The 17,925-nt window shown below is 34.3% G+C and overlaps 1 protein-coding gene and 2 non-coding genes across 7 annotated transcripts; 1 reads left to right on the forward strand and 2 right to left on the reverse strand.

The window, feature by feature from the left end:
• Window positions 1–7,125: 7,125 nt before the first annotated feature.
• On the reverse strand, window positions 7,126–7,282 carry LOC135637419 (U4 spliceosomal RNA). The gene has a single exon (XR_010496269.1). It is a non-coding gene; the product is annotated as a U4 spliceosomal RNA (small nuclear RNA).
• A 420-nt stretch (window positions 7,283–7,702) lies between these two features.
• TRNAR-CCU (transfer RNA arginine (anticodon CCU)) lies at window positions 7,703–7,775 on the forward strand. The gene has a single exon. It is a non-coding gene; the product is annotated as a tRNA-Arg (tRNA).
• A 2,153-nt stretch (window positions 7,776–9,928) lies between these two features.
• Window positions 9,929–15,181, reverse strand: LOC135586426 (uncharacterized). 5 transcript variants are annotated; one of them, XM_065147031.1, is made up of 10 exons: window positions 15,023–15,181; window positions 13,769–14,030; window positions 13,462–13,666; window positions 12,674–12,764; window positions 12,418–12,563; window positions 11,768–12,011; window positions 11,581–11,685; window positions 10,969–11,151; window positions 10,682–10,883; window positions 9,929–10,576 (listed from the first exon to the last, which is right to left on the reverse strand). In XM_065147031.1, the coding sequence occupies exons 2-10, from the start codon at window positions 13,986–13,988 to the stop codon at window positions 10,098–10,100; spliced, it is 1,875 nt and encodes a 624-aa protein (XP_065003103.1). In that variant the 5' UTR covers window positions 13,989–14,030; window positions 15,023–15,181; the 3' UTR covers window positions 9,929–10,097. The 5 variants fall into 5 exon arrangements, with proteins under 5 accessions (XP_065003103.1, XP_065003105.1, XP_065003104.1 ...); XM_065147033.1 differs by having other exon boundaries at window positions 13,769–13,988; window positions 14,994–15,181; XM_065147032.1 differs by having other exon boundaries at window positions 13,769–13,988; window positions 15,023–15,180.
• Between the last annotated feature and the right edge of the window lie 2,744 nt (window positions 15,182–17,925).

Consider the following 17,925-nt stretch of genomic DNA (forward strand, 5'->3'; position numbering starts at 1 on the left):
ACCATTGTAATTCATGCAACATCATCATGAAATTAAATAATTATTTTAACATCGAATTTTAAATATCTATAATTTCGAAATTAAAATATTATTATGCATTACAAAATATAATAATTCTAATATAAAATATTTTAAAATATAAATCAAAACTTTATAAGAAAAGATAGAATACATACCACTCTAATAGAATTCGTTCCTCCGTTCCTCTAAGCCAAGCCGGATAAGTAATGAGGGAGAGGCAACCTTTTTATAGGAAAAGATGAGCACTCCCAATAAGGTCAGAAATAATTTATTTTTTTAATTTATTTTTATTTATATTTTATTTTTTATACAAAGTATATTTTAAATATTTATTTCACTGATTAGGAAATAAATTAATTAGTAAATTTTGGATTGTTTGATTATTTAAGTAGTTACTAAATTTCTTACTTAAGAAAATTAATTTTAATTATTTTATTAATCACATATAACAAATACGATAATAAAATATTCAAATTATCAAGACACTAATTATTTAAGTAGTTACAATCTGTTACACGATTTTGTTCTTATCATTAAGTAAAATAAGAAGAAATGATCACCACACAATAAAAACCAATCTTCCCTATAAAAAGCAAACAGAAAAAAAAACCCTAAAAATAAAAAAATTAGCATCAACAAGACACAAAACGAAGCAATCTCAGGTAGATGCATGCACTAAAAAACCAGATTCATCCAAAATTGAACTCAATAAATGTTATTGTAGATTTTAGTTGTTCGAGTTGGAACGAGAAATGAGATCTGTTCTAATTTAACTTGGGGATGTTCTCGATAAATATCTCTCTGACGATTAGATTTGGGGTTTGGACTGATCAAATTAGTCAGAAATTATTACAGAATTATTTAGTTATGAAAGTGTATTTGGGAGTCCCTTTTATGGGTGGACCATAAAGACCTTTATGTTCGAGATTATTGGTGGTTGGAAGCAAATGTGAAGTGTTTGGAGCTGAATCATGATTCTATGTCTGTGGCGTCCAACACACATTGATCGACCACTTGTTACGACATTGTGTCTTTTATGTCGTACCTTACCTATCACTAGCACCCCAGCCCCGCCCCTCCCCCCCCCCCCCCCTAAAAATTATTGTATCTAGCATCATTAATTTTAATGAAGGGGTGTCTACTAGTTAGGTCGTCAACTAAGAGTTATTTAAATGTCTACTAGTTAGGTCGTCAACTAAGAGTTATTTAAATGTGAGTCCTGCACTTTAGTTATGGTGTTGTAGTAATGCACATTTGGGCCTTAGATTATGTATTGTCAAAATGAATGTTCCACCTTTCGACTATGCGTCATCGAAATATATATTCATAATTTTATCTATGTATATTAGTGTTTCGATTATGCATCATCGAGATGCACATTTGGCCTTTAGGTTGTGCATCACTGAAATGTGTGTTTAGCCTTTTGACGGTTAATCATCAAGGTGCATATTTAGCCCTTAGGCTATGTATCATCAAAATACGCATTTGGTCTTTTGGTTATGCGTCGTGTTTGACCCTTCGGCTTTGCAAGGGTCATTGGCTTGCACATTTGACCCTTAGATTGTGTTATTGAAATATGTGTTTAGTCATTCGACTGTTAATTATTGAGGTACACATTTAGCCCTTAGGTTATGCATTATCGAAATACGCATTTGGCCTTATGGCCGTGCGTTGTGTTTGACCCTTCGACTATGCAAAGGTCATTGACTTACCCAATGAGTCTGGCCATGTATGCTCGTGTGCATTATTCATCCCATTATTTGATAGTCACATTGATTCGGTCGCCTATTGAACCCGATAAAATTTTATCCTTGTAATTATGGCTTGATACATGTGTGACATGGCGCTTGCTCGGGTGTCTATATGTGGTTACATGTGCCTTTCGGGATTCAAATGATCATAATAGTTGCAATGCCCAGCCTCATCTAATGGCATGTCGCAATGTTGTTAATCAACCAAAGTGACGAGCAACGAGGTGGTTAGTCGAAGGGTTACTCGAGCACTATAAATAGCCCCTCAAGTTTTTTTTGCTCCTTTCATGCAGTTAGCTATTCTTGAGGTATTCTAACTTTTAGATACTTTAATGCTCTTCGACCTTTTGACTTTTCACACTCTTACTAAGGTCCGAATGTCTTCCTCATGAAGTTTATATAGTTGGGTATACTCTTTTCGTGTTGTATAGTTCATGAAGTTATATTTAGTATTTCATATAATTTAACATTCACAATTGTGGGCCCTAATATACATGTTTTTATGTAATACACCAATTAATCCTACATCGAAAATATGATATGACTAAGATTGACATATATGAGTTTGATGAGTTTGTTATTATTAATTTTAGCTTAAATATTTTGGTTAGTAATTTTGGCTTAATGAAGTTATCATCGATGAGTCATCAAAGCCAACTTAGTATTGAGGTATGATAATGAGATTAAATAGGAAAAGGCTATTAGATTATATAGTTCTATCTAATCGGATAAGATATATTATAAATTTGATTGGATTCTAGTTATGATTATCAGTAACATTAAAAAAGTCCAATTATGATAGGATTTCTTAAGAGATGATTTTGATTAAAAAAAATGACATGATACACTTTTTTTTTATATTTATTATATTATTTGATATTTTATCACTTTATATGCTTGTGGCATATATATATATATATATAGTGATGCTCATGGATCTGTACAATGAGAATTAGAATGTGATGAGATTACGATAATGAGACTGATTCACCTTTAAACACACACCCTAGATAATCATAATCATAGGTTACTCAAGAGGAACATCGAGATAACTAGATAGATTGGTATGCTGTACACCCGTCCATATGATAGAGACAGTTGATCCCATAGCTACTCGTGTGGGGACAGTATGGCTATAGTGTAGATGTTCATTGGAAAATAAGTTCACTAGTTGATCTGCTCACGGACTGCTGGATGATTAATAATACCTCATTATCAAACAGTGATTCTGTTATCCTAGTAGTATGCTTGGTCCTTAGACTTGAGACACCAAGGATGTACTATATGAGTACTTCACTCTTTGATACTCTACTTTAGGTTTGAAAGTTTCAGATCTAAGACAATTAGTCATCGGGAGTGGTAGCCAACCTTATGAGTGCTATTAAGTGTTGATAGAGGATCATCCGCTCTCGGTGTCATGCGAGGAATATCCCATGTATTCTTGCTAAGACAAATCTCTTGCCAGGGTCATTCGGATTGAGAGAGAAAGAGTTCTACGGGAGAATCTGATTAGAGCGAGACTCGAGTAGAAACTATATGGGTCTTATAGTACCATACCTGGTATATAGTCTCTGAGATATTAGATGGATGATGAATTATAGATACACGATAATTGAGGACAGATAGGTCCAAAGGATTGAATTCTTCTATATCGTTTGAGACTACGACATAGTGGCATAGTACGCCCGTAGTCGATGAGTTGAGTGAATTATTATGAGGGTAATAATTCACTGAGCCAGAATGAGTTCTAATAAGTATGACTCATGGCCAGCTCGATATTGGGCCTAGAGGGTCACACATATAAGGTAAGCATTTTGACGAGTAGAGGTTCGAATATGAGATATCCACCGAAGCCCCTATCTTATTGGATATCCAATAAGCCCTTGAATTATTGGATCCTATGGATGAGATCCAATAAGAGCCAATGAGAAATTATTGGATAAAAATTCACTAATCTAAGAGGTCTGGGTAGTTGAATGGAGATATAATACCCAATAGGGCAAGAGGAGGGAACCAAAGACCTATAGACTAGAAGCTTCTTGGTTGCTACCTTTTATTCTCCTCTCTCATTCTCCTCCTTAGATAACATGTGTAGAGATTTAGGTAGCGATTTGAAGAGTGTCGTCGCAGCTCTACTATGTAGATCACCGCTAGAGAGGAGGACACTTGACCTCCTTCATCCTCTCTTACAGATATGCAGGATTTCAGGGATATACGATCCCTTGGTAAAATACTATCTCACACGTGGATTCAAGTTTTACGAGTTTTTACGCACCAATCTTTGTATGATGACGAACACCTTTTTGAAAAATTTGGGGTTTTTGTTTTCTGTTATTCCGCTGCGCATGTGATGTTGCCCCTAGATTTTCCTACACTGACAACGATACACGTGTAAATCAGATAAAAGTTTTCTAAGTAGCTTTGGAAGGTACAAATCATAAATTTGATATATTGTTATTTGATTACAATTTCTAGCATTAAAGTTTTTTATATTTACAATTGGTATCACAACCATGCTTTAAAATCAGATACTTTAGATCGTAAAAGTATTTCAGATTTATTTTATATTTAGATCCGTTTATTAGTATCATTCGCTTACAAAAATATATTATTTAATTTTGATTTATGATGGTTGAACGATCTATTTGTATTTTTGATATACTTTCATATCTCATCCATCTTATCACATGCTTATAAATGATACAAGATTCCTCATATTTGATTGATGGATCATTGTTGACAATTTATTGTTAGCAATAGTATTATTAAAGGTGGCGATATCTGGTGATCGCCATTCCAATCGTGGGTAGCAATTGCGTACGGAACATAAGCACTATGGGATACGACATCATTATTGTGGCAACTGCAACAAAATTCATGCAACGACTACGATGACTAAAGTAGTGCCATGGCTATGATAATTGCATAAACGTCATTGTGATACTTACAAGCCATGACCAGTATCGATTGGACGTCAAAGGCTGCAATAGCCAATGGTTGCACGACATACTCGTAAGCACCATCGAGCACCACGACAATGGTACGGTCGTTAGTTGATGCATAATCGCACATAGGCATGACAACACAGCCTTAATATTGAGAAAAATCTTAAACTAGGTACAGTATGAATAAAAATCTCTAATTTTAATTTTGATATTAAAAAATAAATATTGATGCTCTTTTATTATTTTAAATTTGAGAGATTATTGTTGTTCAAGTTACTAAAATAATTAATGAGAGAATAACAAAATAGCATTGATGAACTCCTACATGATGTTAATGTCATTGGTAATAATCTTGTAAAACAATCATAACTAATAGTCGAGAAGATCTTATATAGAAAGGAGGTTTATCATTTTTTATTATTATATGATTTATCTATAATAATCATATTATGATATAGGAATAAAAATGATCTCTCATTGTTTTCATAAGTTATGAAAAGTGGTAGGATGTGATGAAAAAATAGTTGAAATCAATGAACTAGAATGGTATCTGAAAACTCAATAAATCATCCAATAACTATAAAAAAGACTATTATATAAACATCACTCAAAATATAATATCAAACGATATAATAGTTAGAGTTTTGATCAAATGTTTACTCATAAAGAATGCATCTACAATAAGGAGGTATTTTTTTTAGTTTTGAAAATGAATTCATTAAGAATCATAACAAGTTTTCTAATTAGGGATATAGTTTTCTATGGATTAACCTAAATAAGAGAAAATAAAAGAAATATAAAATTTGACATATAAATTAAAAATTATTTATAAACTTAAACAAGCTTTCAGATAATGATATATAAAATATCATAATACTATTACTTTCTTCATATTTAAGAAAAATAATATTATTCAATGTTTATATTTAAAGGTCAATGAGAGCTAGTTTATTATATTGGTCTATGTGTGGATAATATTTTGTATACCAGTAGTAATCTTGGTTTATTATGCTAAACCAAAAAATTTCTTATTAAGAGTTTTAAAATGATTGATATGAATAAAGTATCTTATATTATTAGTATTGAGATATTTAGGGATATATTTCAAGGATTATTATGAGTGTCTAAAAGAAAATATTTATCGAGTTTTGGAGAGATTTAGTATACAACTTTATTCAATAAATGATAAAAATAAATTTTTTTAATCAAAATAAATATTTTTAAAATAATTTTATTAAGGAATAAAAAAAAATTCATTATATATGCAAAGTTGGAAATATACTATATACTCAAGAGTATATCAAACCAATTATCAATTTTATAGTTAGAATACTGGGTATATACTAGAGTTACCTAGGATTGAAATACTAAAAAGGTTAAAAAAAGAAAGCAATAAGATATATGAAATAGATGAAGGATTATATATTCACATATATGAAATTAGATTAATCTAAAATTATGATATTTTCATATGTTGATTATGTAAATTATCTCAATAAAGTAGGAAGTCCATTTTGTATTTTATATTTATATTAGTTAGAAGGATAATTTATAGAAAATATATAAAATAATATATTATTATATTATTATTAATACAAGCTAATTTTGAGATATGTTTTGAGGTTACCAATCAAGTTTTATGATTATAAAATTTTATCTTATGAATTGGTATGGTCAAACTCAATTATCAAGTCGATAAAGATATTTTTGACATATCGTAGTAGTTTTTCTTTAAAAATAACAAGTATTGTTACATGTATAAAGTACTTAATGATTTTAAAAAAAATCTATAAACAATTAATATCGGTTAAGAGCTTAAGTTTTAGTGTATTTGACTACTAATTCATTCATTTAGGATTTACAATATAAAGTGATGGAAAGAACATGTTTTATGATTGAATTTATAAGTAACTCATGAAAAATTTGATGATAATAAGATTGTCTTGACTATAGTAATCATTTTATACTGTATTAAAAAAGGTCAACAATGTTATGGTTCAAAAATATGATATTGATGATATAATATGCTTCATATTTATAATTAGACTAATATAGTATTATTATATTTATTGAACTTAGCCTATTTTATAAAATTCATACATACATGTAAAAGATTTTTAAATTTTTTTAAATCTAATTAAGTATAATTATTTTTAAATAAAATTTTATTTTATTAATTAATGAATAAAAAAATTATATTATATGATTTTAACTAATTCCCACATAGAGACGAAATAATTCTTTTGAAAATCTAAATAAGAATAATTATCCTAATTATCTATTTGATATATCTATTATTACTTGTTGAACAAAAATAATAGATAAGTCATTACATTTATTTATCTTTGCCTCCACTAAAGTATAATCATGTGATAGAGCAAGTATAATTTTGCGATTAGCATTGATAGAGCTTTTCCCTGGGTTAGAGGGAGCCCTTCCAGAAATTCTCGTTGGCGCTGGGTCAAACCCAGACCAAAGAGGGGGTTTGGAAATAGTTTTCAACCAGCAATTGTCGCGCCTCGGTTATAACCTCACAAGCTGCGACATTGCCCCAAGCGCAAAGATAACCTACCAATTAGAAGCGCCTCCGCTTTTATAGCCCAGCCTCCTCCCTTCTGTCTTCGTTGTTCTCAATGTGGGACTAAAACTGCGCCGGTTGATGATAACTGAAGCCTCTCCTTGTTATGAAACATAGAGTTAGTCTTTTGGTATTCTATCTAATTTCTTTCTTATCTTGATAGGAAAACCAAAATTGAAGTTTCAACCTATTCCTCAAGTTTTATTATATTACCATTAGTGTTGCAATAGATTATGACGCCCATTATATAAAGAATTTTGAGCTAAATTTAACGTTAGGACTTGTGGTAAGTTTAGGCGTCAGAAAATAGTTTAATTCGATTAGATTTTCTATAATATTTTATCAGGATACTTAAACTAAAAAGGAAGTTAAAAATAATAAATATGTAATATTAACAAAGAAACAAAGCGCCTGTAGCTCAGTGGATAGAGCGTCTGTTTCCTAAGCAGAAAGTCGTAGGTTCGACCCCTACCTGGCGCGAGGTGAAAAATATATTTATGTTACTTACCAAAAAAATTAATATTAACCAAAGATCTCTCAGATAGTATTATGGAAATTTTTTATATTATGGAGATTTTTATAATGATTTCAGTAATTAACATGAGTATGGTGGATTTTAATTTAAATTTTAATTACATATGTTATTCGAACATTAGACTTTATGGATTGTAAAATCTTATATCGTATTAATTCGATAGGACATTTGTATTAAACCAGTATGTCCGTTGTTTATTAATAATAGATGGCACAAATACAACAAGGATTGTGATATATTACTATCACATCATGGATTTTTTTCACTGAATTACATGTAAGAGTCAAATAAATAAATATTTTTTTATTAATATACATAAATTATAAATATTTATTATAATTTATTTATAAATCAAAATAAAAGTTGAAAGTAACTATATGTTTTATTGAGAAACATAGTAATATTAACTTAAAAATAAAATTCAACTAACTCTATTTAATGATAGAGGAAGGTTTACTTTCTATTGTGATATGATTTAGTGTTATTAGGAGATTACTCTAAAAATTAAAAAAAAAAAATTCAACAAGTAGGAACCCTATAAGTCAATTGTAAAATGATTTCATATCCAAAAATCAATCATCCTATTAACGTATATCAAATACCTAAAAGAGCACTCTCCCAACATGGATAGAGAAATTATATCACATGAGATAAATTTATGTTTTAAATAAATTCATATCACACTCCTAATAGCGGATGAAATAATATCCTTCATATGCCAAAGTAGGGACATATTCTTCCCAATAACAAATAGAGGAATCGTGTAATCATTACATCTAACGGTCCATTAATCCTTGAAAGGAATCACCCTACTTGTTCTTCGCATAAAACAAAATCATATGATACTAGTTATGTCTATATCATGATGAAATAATTTATTAAAATATCTTAATTTATTTTTTAAATATCATTAATATCAAATAAATTAGTCTATTTGAACCCTAACTCAATCAATTCAGTTGAACTCGAATTAACTAAAATCTAACTAAATCGATCTCTAATCCTCATTTAGTTGATCTCGAATCATCCTAAACTACTGATATAATTTGGACTAGATTTGATTTAATTTATGTAAAAAGACTTTAATAAGTCAAACAAGTTTAGAATTATAATGATTCAATCTAAACTAATTAAATTTGAATTGATTCAATCAATATTTGAGTCAAACAGATAAAGTAATGGCAATATGCTATACTACTTAGCATTAGGTTAGGTTGGGTGAACCTATATACTGGTTATATGTAGTGCATATTTATATATACATCATATAAGCTAGGCCAATCCATGGACTGATCATATACATTGTACATGATTACCCATTTAAGTTGAGCTATGCTAATCTACAAGTTGGGCCTAGCCTACCGGTTAGACTTAGTTTGCATTAAGTTCAACCTATTAGTTGGGCTTAGCTTGTTAGTTGGGCCTAGTCTACTTTCAACTCAAATATTAATCAATTCTTTTAAATTTAAATTATAACATCATAAAATTATAATTAAAATATTTAACCGTTAACTTTGAATCATTACAACATAATAAATAATAATAATTAAAAAGATAAAATTATATAATGGTCATTAACAATTCGAACTTCCATATAACAAATGACCTCAATTGGATATCATGAGGTATTTAACATTTCTCTTAGAAACTATTTGAAGTACCATAATAATAAAATGAAATATTATATGCAATCGAGGTCACCGTGGTGATAACGATGCTAGCTCGTCTCCTTTGTTTCCCTACTATCTATTTATACCAATGGTTTTACTAGTTTCGATTTTATGATATAAAAACAAAAATAAAATATCATCCACAGTTTTAGTTTGATTCAAAATAGTTGATTTATTCTGATTCGATTTAGAATAATAGAATCATAAATTGATTCCGAATCATAAAATCATTGATTAATTTTAATTTTAATTCTATTAGTTTAGTTACCATTTGATTTGGGATTCAAACCTAACTGTGATCACCACTCCGTATACCTCATTCGCTTGCAATATTTAAAATCTCGTCAGGTGCCAAGGCACGTATCTCGAAGGAGATATCCTGCTAAGACACGACGTGTGTATTAATTAAAGAAAAAAAAACCAAGAGATTGAATCCTTCCAATAGGCCACATCTCTTAGAAATTCCATTAATCAAGATCAACATATACATACATGCAAGTTCACAGAAGTTTGGATGGATGAGCAAATCAACGTTGATTATATATATATAGAATGATGCCGGATCCGATTCTAGATTCTTCGCTGCTACTCAAGACCCTACACTGTTGACGTTGTCAACCCAAAACCAAACGGGAACAGGGGGTCGTAGTTCTTGTCACCAACGTTCATGGGGAGCTGGTCCACCGACTTGAACCAAGTGCGAGGCAGCTTCCCGGTGAAGCCGAAGTCCCCGAAGAGCACGTCAGCGACCCCTTGGCCTTCGGATCCCGGCAGCCAGGCAGCCACAAGCGCGTCCATCAGGGGCACATACGGCTCGACGACCACGGGCCTGCCGGAGATGATAACCACCACGCACTTCACCGCGCCGCACACAGATTGGATTGTGCTCGGCCCAGGCTCAGGAATGGTGAGGTTGAGGCTGTCTCCAGCAGTCTCAGAGTAGGGCGGCTCCCCGACGACGACAATGGCATAGGAGAAGTTGTTGCTCTTAACGAAGCCGGCATCAGGGTTCTCAGAGAACGCTACATTGGTTGATGGATCTACTGTGGACTTGATGGCCTCCAGGATCGTGGTACCTGTAAAAGAAGGAATATAGCTTTCATTTAGCGTTCAGATCAAGGTGTATTATTGTCTGTCATCCTATGCATGAAATGGGAGGAGCAAGCAGAGCTGAGACATACCACCAGTGATTCTTCCACTACTTCCTTGCCACTCTATGGTCCAACCACCACACTGGTAGCCAAGGTTGTCTGCATGGCTTCCAGCAACAAGAATCTTCCCGGCCTTCTTTGGCAGTGGCAGCAATGGCTTCTTACTAGACTTTCCATTCTTCAGCAGCACAAGTGATTTCCTTACAGCTTCCCTTGCCAACTCCCTGTGCTCCTGGATGCGGCCAAGGATTGTCAGGAGATGGAAATCGAAATTGGAGTATGTTGATTGCAAGCAAAGAGACGGAGAACCAACTGACCTTCTTTCCAAGCTGATCAACCAAGTTGTAGTCAGCCAGAGGATTGTCGAAAAGACCCATGACAAACTTCACCCGCAAGATCCTTCTTACAGCATCATCAATTCGGCTCATGGGGATCACTTTGGCATTAACCAGAGTTGTCAGAGTATTGAAGAACCCAGGATAGTCATCTGGAACCATCACCTGCAAAAGCACATCAGCATCAAGGATATGCAAGGCTAATAAATAAATTTCTCAGGAGTCAAGTTGCAATAGTTGGTGTCAAGATTGATGGGAAATTAAACATAGAACACCATGGTAAAGAGCCTAAAACTAATATATATCTTCTGTGACTCGAATGGGCAGGCACCATCAAAACAATAGAGAAACTTCCTATGTCTAGTAGCTTTCTCTGATATATATTCTCATTCATTTGATTGAACTTAATTCAGAAATGCATCATCAAAACAATAGAGAAACTTCCTATGTCTAGTAGCTTTCTCTGCTATATATTCTCATGCATTTGATTGAACTTAATTCAGAAATGCTGCTATATTATGCAGTCTTTGACAAACTATTACTTAATGATATAAGATTGATCAATGACACTCGTTCTTCGACATAAATGCTCACCATGTCGATACCAGCGTTTACTGACACTTGAACGGAGTAAGTGTAATTTGCATCAGGTGGAGTGGTGATCCGATCTATGCCCTGCCAGTCTGAGATCACGAATCCCTGATGATGGTTTGAGCGTATTGAGTTGTGACATATTCCGAAGTAGCCAATAAGAAGTATATGGACTAATTTCAAAATGTACCTTGAAACCAAGCTTCTTCTTGAGGAAGTCAGTGATTAGGTAACGGTTGGCATGCATTTTAATTCCATTCCAACTTGAATAAGATGCCATGATTGTGGACACACCCTTTGCGACGGAGTCATAATAAGCAGGCATATGGATGCTGAGGAGTCCATGGAAGTCGATAATAGTATTATTCTCATTGATTCCTTTTTGTGTCCCACCATCACCAACAAAGTGCTTGGCGCAAGCTGCAACATGCTTCCTGAGAAGCACATGAGGTTACTTGTGGTTTGATTGAGTAGCATTATCATAATTTAGCAGTAAAAATGTTAGAATAGCCAACTGCATTTTTTTGGCACAAGGAAACAAAGAACTATCAATACTCACGAAGAAGAAAATTGAAATTATACTACTTACTGGCTGCATTTAGCAAACAGAGACTCTGTGATATCAAAGGGATTATTTATGGATGGTTTACATTTAGTTATAGTACCTTGAACATCTTAAGATTCTCTATTAGGAACTGATTACACAACTTGTATTTTTTTTGTGATGAACTACAGAGCCTATGCTACAAGTTTTTTTTGTTAAGCAGACTTGTTTTTTTGTTTAGCAACAACTACAGGCAGATGACACATTGTAGTTTAAGTAAAATTATGAATCCTTACTTTCCGGAAACATAAGGGAAGTTCTTTGTGTAGTTTGCGGGGATATCTCCCTGTAAACCAAGAATAATTTGGGTCATTGCCTGCACAACCCTGTGATCCTCACTGTAACTCTCATAGCACCTGCCCCACCTTGGATCTCTACAAACCTGAATTAGGAAGGAGGAATATCAAATCAACAGAAAATAACACATGCAGTTCCAACTCAAATTTTGAATTTCAGAACACCAAAAATGCAAATAAAATTAACTGAGCATACCGCGATACATGGCGCAAAAGTGTAAGGAATGCCTGTTGCTCTGACTTCAAGAGCAGTTGCCACGCCAATCCTCTTTACAAGATCGGGATCCCTACACAACGATTAAGGTCCAAGAATCAGAGATCAGGATGACCAAATTGTGTTGGATTTCACTTGCAAGAGTCTCATAATTAGGCAGTATCAAACAATTCTTAATGAGTGTCATTAGGCTGTAAGTCAAGATACGATGAGATGAACAATAGTGATTTCACTGAGCCTTCATTGCTCATGAGTATGCCAACAGTATCAACAAAAAAAAAAAACAAAAGAGAGAATGAGTAAAATAGGAAAAGCTAGAATGATATTTTCTCAATTGAATGCATGCAGTGCCATAGAGCAGAGAAGTAAATCTCAGATCCTTCTTAACCATATGAAAAGCAAACCAGGAGTACTTTCCAAACCTTTCACTAATAAATTATAAAGTTAATACTTGAATGGCCAACCTGTGTTTCAACTAACAAATGCTGTAGGATAGGTTAACACAAGAGACAAGATAATTTTCCAAGCAACAGCAACAAAATCTTCTTGACACACAGTACAAGGAATAGAAAATATAGACAGATGTGATTATCTCAAATCAATTTTCATCAAGTGGTAGTTTGGCAAACCGAGAGCTAATTTAAGGAAGAATGTTGGTACTTCATGCACTAAGTTCAGAGAATTAAGTTTCTAGCTTTAACAGAATGTCAATATTTGGAAGAAACCTAAAATCACATTATGCAACAAATGGAAGTAAACATGAAACTTGCCTTGTGGCTCCAAGACCAACATTATGAGGGAATATGGTTGCATTATAGACATTATTGTGGCCATGAACAGCATCAATCCCATAAATCATGGGAATTCCCAATCGTGTCGACAGGCAAGCTTTCTGGTATTCATTTATCATATTAACCCAGTCCTTAGCAGATGCCTGAGGAGCAGGAACACTTCCCCCACCACTAAGAATGCTACCTGTAAGACGTATGTGATTCATTATATGTGTAGCCAGCTTCTCTTCTTATCTTCCCATGACATTACAAAGACAAGATGAATGCATTAGTCATTGACACTCACCAATTAAGTAGTCCTTCAAGACTTGAGGTGAGGCATCTTTTCGCTCGATCTGTGTCATCTGACCAATTTTTTCAGCAAGAGTCATGCGCTTCATCAGATCTTTGACTCGAACATTCACTGGCTGGTTGGGGTCTTTGTATTTCATGTACTCTGCTTGTATGGTTGCCGCCCAGCACATCAGGAACAGAATTCCAAGCATTGGTGTCCGCCAAGTTCCCATCTTCAGATGCAGCAATAACTTTTTCAGATCCTTTCAACAAATCTGATACTATAAATTCATGAAGTGAGGATATAGACAAAGCAAAGGATGCAAGAAGATGCAAAGGGCCGAGCCCTTAATTATCAGAAAGCTCTCACTCAGCAAATCAGAAACTGAGAATAGCAAAAGACAAACCACATATGGACGTATACATATGATGATATCAATCTCGTCAAGAAATTAGATAGAAAATGTTGTGGGACGATGAGAACAAAGATAACAGCCATATCAAGCAGGTCAAATGATGAATGCTTCAATGGAAAGGTCAAAGAACAGGTGAATTCACACTTTGTACAAGAGAAAAGATCGGGTACCAAGCACTCACAGATGATAGGATAGGTAGGTAAGACCCAAGTTACAACAAGAAACACCACCAGGATAGCAAGAAGTAAAGACAAAGGATTGTGAACTATCCAAAAATTGTATGCCTTTCCAAAACTTTCTCTGTCGGTTTACAAGTCACAAATTCTAAATTCTTTCTTCGAAATGGCACATTGGCCAACAGCCCCCATATAGATTCACAAAAACTACATTCCGATAGTCGTTTATTCAAGTGCTTTGAGACTGAAAGCAGTGCAGCAGTTAGCTATAAGTTGAAGAAAAGGATCTGTTGCGAGAAAGCAGAGTAGTTCAAAGAGACGAGTGGAAATGTGTCTCGGATCAAGTTTCACTAGTATTCGGATGGCAGAGTCTTTTTGCGTGTTTATGGATGTATGATCCACGATTTTGTTCTTAGTAGCATTCGCGATTAGAAGAAACGATCGCCAAACATAAAAAAGCAATCGTTCCTATGAAGCGGACGATTTTAACAACTAGGAAGCAATCCGAGGTACAGAAAAAACCTAAAAACACGAACTTTCACATCAAGAAGACAACAATAAAACAAGAGATCGAAGATTGAACTCGATAAACGAAGCTAGAATAATATTTATACGAAAAAAAGAGAGAAAAGAATGAAATCATTACTGATTAAAGCCAGAAGGAGGAGGAGAAACCTCAAACAAGAAATGATAAAAAAGGGAAACTCCTCCAAGAGCCGGGCTTTTCGTTCAAATACACTCCTTTCCGAGTACCACCAAGCTAGTAGCCATCAAAATAGGCCGATGCTTCATTTATAGACGCGCCGGAGACAGATGAAGACTGCGAAAAGTGGAAGTATAACGTTAAACGGATAAATAATCGTTTGATTTTAGTGCTCAAGGTTGGGAGTTGGAGATGCGATTTGGGTCGTGGGTGGGGATGATGGTGGCGGGTGGAGACTACCGGAAGGGTTTGAAACATTTCTTATACCGATATTACCCCTGCCATTCTTTAGTTTGGTCGCGAGTCCGTCGTTCCCAGCCGTTAGATCGACATCAGCTTTGTGGGGTAACGTTGGACAGCGTGGGGCCCCGATCGCACGGAATAGGAAGACAATTGGGGGTCGGCAAAAACATAGCCGTTGGGGTTGGATGGATCTCTGCACGTTGCCCATGTCTGCAGAGGTGGTTTCATCCACGTCAGTAACGTGCGTGACGTCTGCTGTGGAACAGTCGTACTCTTGTTGCTTAGGCTAACTCCAGCTCACAGCTCACGTTGACCCACATCATCGTCGTGTATTCCATCACGCCGTCAGTGGAATTTGAATTGCTTCCACTTTTCAGTTGATACGAATATTTATTTAATCGGTTTCGCATACAGGGTAAGAACAAAGATTAATTGCAAAGAAAAATTAAGTGGGCAAGACGTGATGTGATGGCTCTTTAATCTTTTATCATGCGAGATTTGTGCTAGTTATTATGGGAAGAGACTCAATAAAATTAGCAAAAATCGTAATTTAAATTTGTTTGCATATTTGAGAGGGATTTATTATGTGATTTACAGGGCAACCACAGCACCTTTTAATACCGCAGTAACTTTGCTACCGTCAGTTGAGGAGAATGGTTGGTCATTAGTCTCACAATATTAATGCTTTTCTTCAAAGAAATCGGATGAGTTTATATGGGGATATATAGAACATATTTGAAGCCACCTAACTTTATTATCATCATTTTTTTTATTAGTAAAAAATATTTTGATTTTAGTTGGATCATATCATCTGTGTTATTAATAAAAATCAAATAAATATTTTTTATTAACATAAGTATTTTTCAATGTCCGATATATTCTTCATGGATAAAAACATATGAAGTATCTAATGTATCTTTTACTAACATAACATCATAACATCTAACGTATCCTTTACTAACATAACATCTAAAGTATCTTTGAAGAATCCTCAATGCATAACAGATCCGTCCGAGTATATTGATCATTTAAGAAAGACATCTTAGCGACATTATACCCAATCTATCGAGACCCAATCTCCTTTTCAAGTGGGCTTCTCAGTAGTATTATGCTAGATAAGCTGAGATCCAGCCTCCTTCTTGAAGTTGGCATCCCAATGAAATTGTGCTAGATTAGTTGAGACCCAAACTCTGTTACTCGAAGTGGCTATCACAATAACACGGTGCTAGATCGATTTAAGACCCAATCTCCATTGTTCGATGTGGCCACTTCGGTAGTCCCGTAACAGGTCAGTCGAAACTTTCCTCTACCACCCGATGTGAGCACCCTTTTATCACCTGATGTGGGCATCATTACTTGTCTAATGGCAGCACAATAGTAAATAGCATTATAGATGACTAATTAAAGGGGCGACAATGGGTTCCTCTAATCAATGGGATAGAACTGCTTTACCTAGAATATTTTATTCTAGCCTAGTCGAGAAGGTAGCTGCTATTTATGTATCCCTTAGCTCTAGTGATAACATCTGGTGTTGGTCTCCTCATCCAAAGGGGATCATGATGGCTCGGAGTGCCTACAGTGTTCTCGATAATATGCACCAATCACCAGTTAACGTTAGGGCTGGCTAAAAGGCGATTTGGAAGATTGTCGTGGTTCCAAATATCAAAATATTTTTGAGAAAATTAGCGTGGGGCAGTCTTCCTACATCCGAATGGTTTTCTAAATTCTCTAGCAATCCCTTGCTTGCTTGCTTGTCCTGTGTTTTTGGGGTTTATTGATTTAGTTGTGCATTTCCTTTTTGAATTCGCCTTTGCCTTGGATTACCAGTTATTTGTCTAGCAAAAACTGCAGCATAGTTTCAAGTTCTTTGTTGAGTGAAAGAATGGTAGATGGTTAGAAGAGAGTGACGGGCTTAAGAAGGAACAGAGTGACTGCATGCACGCTGTCATTACCACTTTCCTTTGGACTCATTTGGAACCACCATAATGACCGTCATTTCTGCAATTGTAGGGCCTATGTTACAACACTTTGGTGCAAGCTGTGTGCTTTAGTCAACGAGGTGAATGATGTGCACCTGCCTGAGGGCGATGGGGAACACTGGATGTACAAGGAATTGATATGCTACCCTACTAACTTCGAGTTTTCTATTGAAACTAATGCATCCTTTGTGAGTTGTAATGTTTGTGCAGGATTAGGATTCATTCTCGAAGACCGACAAGGGAATTAATTTGGTGGTTGGAGGTTATTCTTCGAGAGCTAGTAGAGCAGTTTCACTTACGGAGAGCGAAGCAATTTTTGGATGATTATATTTTGCAACAGAAAATGGCTGAGGAAATATATGAATTCTCTTAACAATTTTGAGGCTATGCTTTGATTTTTGAAAAACACTTCGCTTGACTGTTTGTTTTTTTTTTTATCAATGGTTAATTGTGATTTTTAACCCAAAAAAATATAATTTATTTTTTACCCAAAGAATAATATAATTTGCAGGCTCATTCTCCAGCTTCTTTTGCCAGATGTGAAGGTGTTTCTAGATTTTGACATGATGACATTCAGTTACCATAATCTGATATCCATTTTACATCCACCTGATTAAGCTTTAATATAGTCTGTTATTTTAATAATAATAATA

Source organism: Musa acuminata, chromosome BXJ3-4, assembly GCF_036884655.1.
Source record: "Musa acuminata AAA Group cultivar baxijiao chromosome BXJ3-4, Cavendish_Baxijiao_AAA, whole genome shotgun sequence".
Lineage (NCBI taxonomy): Eukaryota > Viridiplantae > Streptophyta > Magnoliopsida > Zingiberales > Musaceae > Musa > Musa acuminata.

Coding starts and splice junctions, on each gene's coding strand:
- LOC135586426 (XM_065147031.1), bottom strand. CDS start 13,988: ATGGGAACTTGGCGGACACCAATGCTTGGAATTCTGTTCCTGATGTGC. Junction 12,765..13,461: donor GTTGGTCTTGGAGCCACAAG/GCAAGTTTCATG, acceptor ATCGTTGTGTAG/GGATCCCGATCTTGTAAAGA. Junction 10,577..10,681: donor TAGTGGAAGAATCACTGGTG/GTATGTCTCAGC, acceptor CTTCTTTTACAG/GTACCACGATCCTGGAGGCC.